At 37.5% G+C, this 3,876-nt stretch overlaps 1 protein-coding gene across 1 annotated transcript in view; it reads right to left on the bottom strand.

The window, feature by feature from the left end:
• Positions 1 to 3,876, bottom strand: part of EPHA6 (EPH receptor A6) — a 493,783-nt gene that overhangs the window by 255,238 nt on the left and 234,669 nt on the right. Inside the window, exon 4 of the mRNA XM_009323940.1 lies at positions 2,114 to 2,269. Coding sequence (XP_009322215.1) covers positions 2,114 to 2,269 — 156 coding nt within the window. The remainder of the gene's footprint in view (positions 1 to 2,113; positions 2,270 to 3,876) is intronic.

Genomic DNA, 3,876 nt, shown 5'->3' with positions numbered 1-3,876 from the left:
AGCAGGAACGGAGAGGTCTGGCAGCAAGACTTCCCTGACAGTTTTCGGCCAAAGCAGCTCTCAGTACGCCGCTTTTGTTGGGAAAGCACCGGGGTGTTGTAGGTACCTGCTCCCTGATGCCACAGGCCTCTCATGCTCCTCCCTACCTTATCCATACTAATGGGTAGCGGGGCTTAAAATTGTGCCCTGAAAGATTATTATGGAAACATAATGCCATGTATGAGTAATTTTTTCAGAGAAGAACTGTCTTTTGGAGATGAAAAATCAATGACTTATAAATAATGTGGAACCACATCTGCATAATGCATGAGTGAGACCATCTTTCTAAGTATGAAACTGTCAAGAGCACCTGGGATGTGTTAGTTCTGTGCGTAAGTTTTTAATGGCCTGTGCTTGGGGCACTCATTTGAGTGGAATTATTTGTAATCACCATTTTCCTGCGGGAAGTCTGGAACAACATTGTTTATTCTCTCACATATTTTGTGCAAAAAGGTAGGCCTATGTGCCTTGCTCCAGAGTGAGCTGACAGCAGATTGTGTGCGTTGGATTGGGGTGCCTCTCTGAACCCTGTGTCCCTTCAGTAGCTGGAGGCTGGATTGACCCTTCCCATCTGAAAACCCTACGGTTAGATTAGACAACTTTCTGCTAAGTGCCTTGGATCTGAGGAATGCCATTTTTGGTGTCCATCACTCCCATTTAGTGGATGGACAGTGTCTTGGTCTACGTAATGACCTCAGGATTATAGAGTGCCTATGACTTTGTAAATCAGCTCCAAATCACCTGGTATATTCCTGATTTGCCCAGTACGGTGCCATTTAGAGAGACTAGCATGAGCACAGGAAGTAGTTCAATTCTGCTAGTGTCAGCTCAGTTATTTTTACGTGGCGCTGCCTTATGCAGTGTAAACAAACCAAAATTATGACTATACACTGATGGTTATTGCAGCACTATTTTGTTTTCATGGTTTTATCTCTTAAGCTTTTCGTATACTTAGTCTGTTAAAATACTTCATGCATTTAACACGTTAATATTTTTAGAATTCTCTTAACAAGAGGACTGTGGCAAAAAATGTACTTGAATCAAATCCTCCACCAAAAGAACTAACAAAATGCTACACAGAAAACTAGGTATCTTAGAAAATTTACAAACAGATTTTAATCATCTTTACTAAATAATAGGAGTTTATATGTAAATATAGTATTTCACCCGCAGATTTTTAAATGCTGCTGTTTGTTCCCGATTTTGAGATTAAACAGATATAGTTGCTTCACGATCAATAAATGAATCCCAGTGAGTAATGAACCACATATGAAAATCTATGAGAAATATTTTATTAAGTGAAAAGAAAATTTATGCTTTACGTTTCTAGACATGAGCACATTGATCAAAGTAATAAAAATCTCTTCTCAGTCAGAATTTCTGCCCCTAGATTGCTGGGCATCAGTTTTGTCTTAATGACAAATTTAGGTTAGTAAAAAATCACGAAATGTTGTATTTTAAAAATTGCCAAAAATTCTAAAGAATTTTCATTATCACAGTTGTATAAGAGGGAATAACTCTCTGTTGAAAGAAGATGATATGCAAGAGAGTTTAATTATATCTCCTTCTGATTGGATACATCTTTTTTCCTTCCTTTTAAGATTTTCTTGTCTTTTTTTAGAGTTTAGCTTTTATTCAATTGTGTTGGGATGATATTTGTCTTATAATTTTCATTTAAAGCTGGGGAGACAGCAGAGTATGTTATACTAGTTTTTTTCTTTCCGTGACTCCTCAGTTTTTTGAAAGTTTTTGTACAAGCATATTTTCATGTACCTAGAATACATACTGGTAGATAAAACACAACATTGTTATCTATATGACAATGATTACACACTTTGTATTATCTCTCAGAACTACAAATTAAAAAGTCACCAAACTAAGAAACATGTCAGTATTCTTAGGGATATCTAAATAGAAATATGATGTTTGAATTTTGATTTTAAAAATCTTTTTGTTATCTTTAATGGGATTCTTCACAAAATGTACAAACTGATATCCTTTTTTTAAAACACAAAAACAAATAAATGAGGCACAGGAGAAGAGAACTGCATATACTGGTACTGATCAGACTTACGGGTACATGCCATAGTTGGTGGGTCCTTCTCAGCCCTGAAGTAACCTTTCTCACACTGACAGACAGAAGTTGCTTCTACGTAAGTCAAACTGTGTGGAGGGCACTTGGAGCACTTTACATTTCCAGCAAATGCTTTATAGAATCCAGGCCTGCAAGCTGCAAAACAAGAAAATAAGTTTTATTAATAGAAGCAAGTTTTTGGACATAAGTAAAATCTGTTCCATGCAGTTATAATGCACCTTCTTTCCTTTCCAACCTCGATATATATGCTATTTTGATCATACAATTCTTCACAGTTGTTATTTTGGTATATGGACTTAAAAAAAAAATAATCTGTTCTTGGTATATAATGGGGAATCATTAAAAGAGACAGCTTCCAAATTTACAGACAGTCCTCACTGCTGCTTGAAATTGTTACCTAGACAACTTCACTAATATCACTAAACAAAAGCACATTATCTATGTTTTACGTAGGTTCTATCTGTTAATAAGAAAGAATGAGATCACTTCTTATCTGCCAAAGCTATTTATATGGCTTCCTTATTTAAGTAACAGAGACTTGCAATGCTTAATATGTTTACCCTCACAATGCCTTTATGAGACAGGAAGACATCCCTGTATATTTATAGATGGGTCTGACTTGCCTACAGTCCCCTGAGAAGCCTCTAACACAAGGGCCACATCAGCTGGGTTCTCTGCACCCTGTTGGCACGAGAGGCTGGGAGGCGCTGCTGTAACCACCTTCAGAGATGTAGGAAGGAGATGCCGATACTCTCTAGCACAAACTATGGCAAGCCTGAGGCTACTCTTAATTGTGTCAGGAAACAACCTGGATAGCAGCTGCCCTGGGGATGCGGGATGTTGTGATGGTCAGAACTCACCACGCCCCTAGTTACTTGGAGCAGGGGTCCCTGCCAGTCTTAATCACAGCACAACCTTACATGCCTTTTTGCTGACCTTTAAAGCAGAAACAATTCGTTAAAATAAATCTTATCATAAATCTGCCAGGTTGGCATTCTGAAATATTCTTTAAAAACCATCCTCAGACTTCATCACACATGTTTAAACAGAGATTTATTTCTTTCTCCTGCCAGCTACCACATTTACACATGCCAGTGTGTATTGCAGTTACAGTCTTCTGGCTTCCCAATCTGACAACAGAACTGAAGCAAATGAAAGAGCAACTCAAACATGTATACACTGTACAGACTCATATTCCTTCTGACACCTCCAGCAGTAAGATGGAAACGATTGCTATAAACACGATTGCGAAGATCCATGTGGCTTTTTCTCATTTTGACATATTCAAGACTATTTTCTTTACATTGCTTCAGAAACCAGGCAGTACTTCCTTCTCTTGTAATAAGACAAAATAACAATATTAAAATGAGGTGTTCTTTAAAAAGTACCAAAAAGCATGCATTTTATGGATTCACTGTCAGTTCGTATCAATTAAGTTATTAAAAAGTATTAACTCATAGATAACATACACACAGATCAGTTTTGCTTCCAATTCCAAAGGACTTGCTTGATATAAAAGCAGTTTCATTAGTAGCTGAGGGAAAAGCAGTGAGAAGAGGGGACTGAAAAATATAACAGTTGATTGCCTATCAGAATCCAAGCCCCAATTTTTCAAATGTCATTTTAAGAGATTAATTTTGACCCAACAATTTCAGCAGTTCTCCCAGTGTGTTCTTCTGAATTTGCTGAATAGACATTAAGGAGGAATCCTGCCCTGCTGTCACTGAATGGGGGTGGTGGTG

This window comes from Pygoscelis adeliae, unplaced genomic scaffold (assembly GCF_000699105.1).
Source record: "Pygoscelis adeliae isolate BGI_AS28 unplaced genomic scaffold, ASM69910v1 Scaffold124, whole genome shotgun sequence".
In the NCBI taxonomy this organism is placed as follows: Eukaryota; Metazoa; Chordata; class Aves; order Sphenisciformes; family Spheniscidae; genus Pygoscelis; species Pygoscelis adeliae.
The sequence above is the reverse complement of the archived record's forward strand: the minus strand, read 5'-3'. Positions and strand labels throughout refer to the sequence as shown.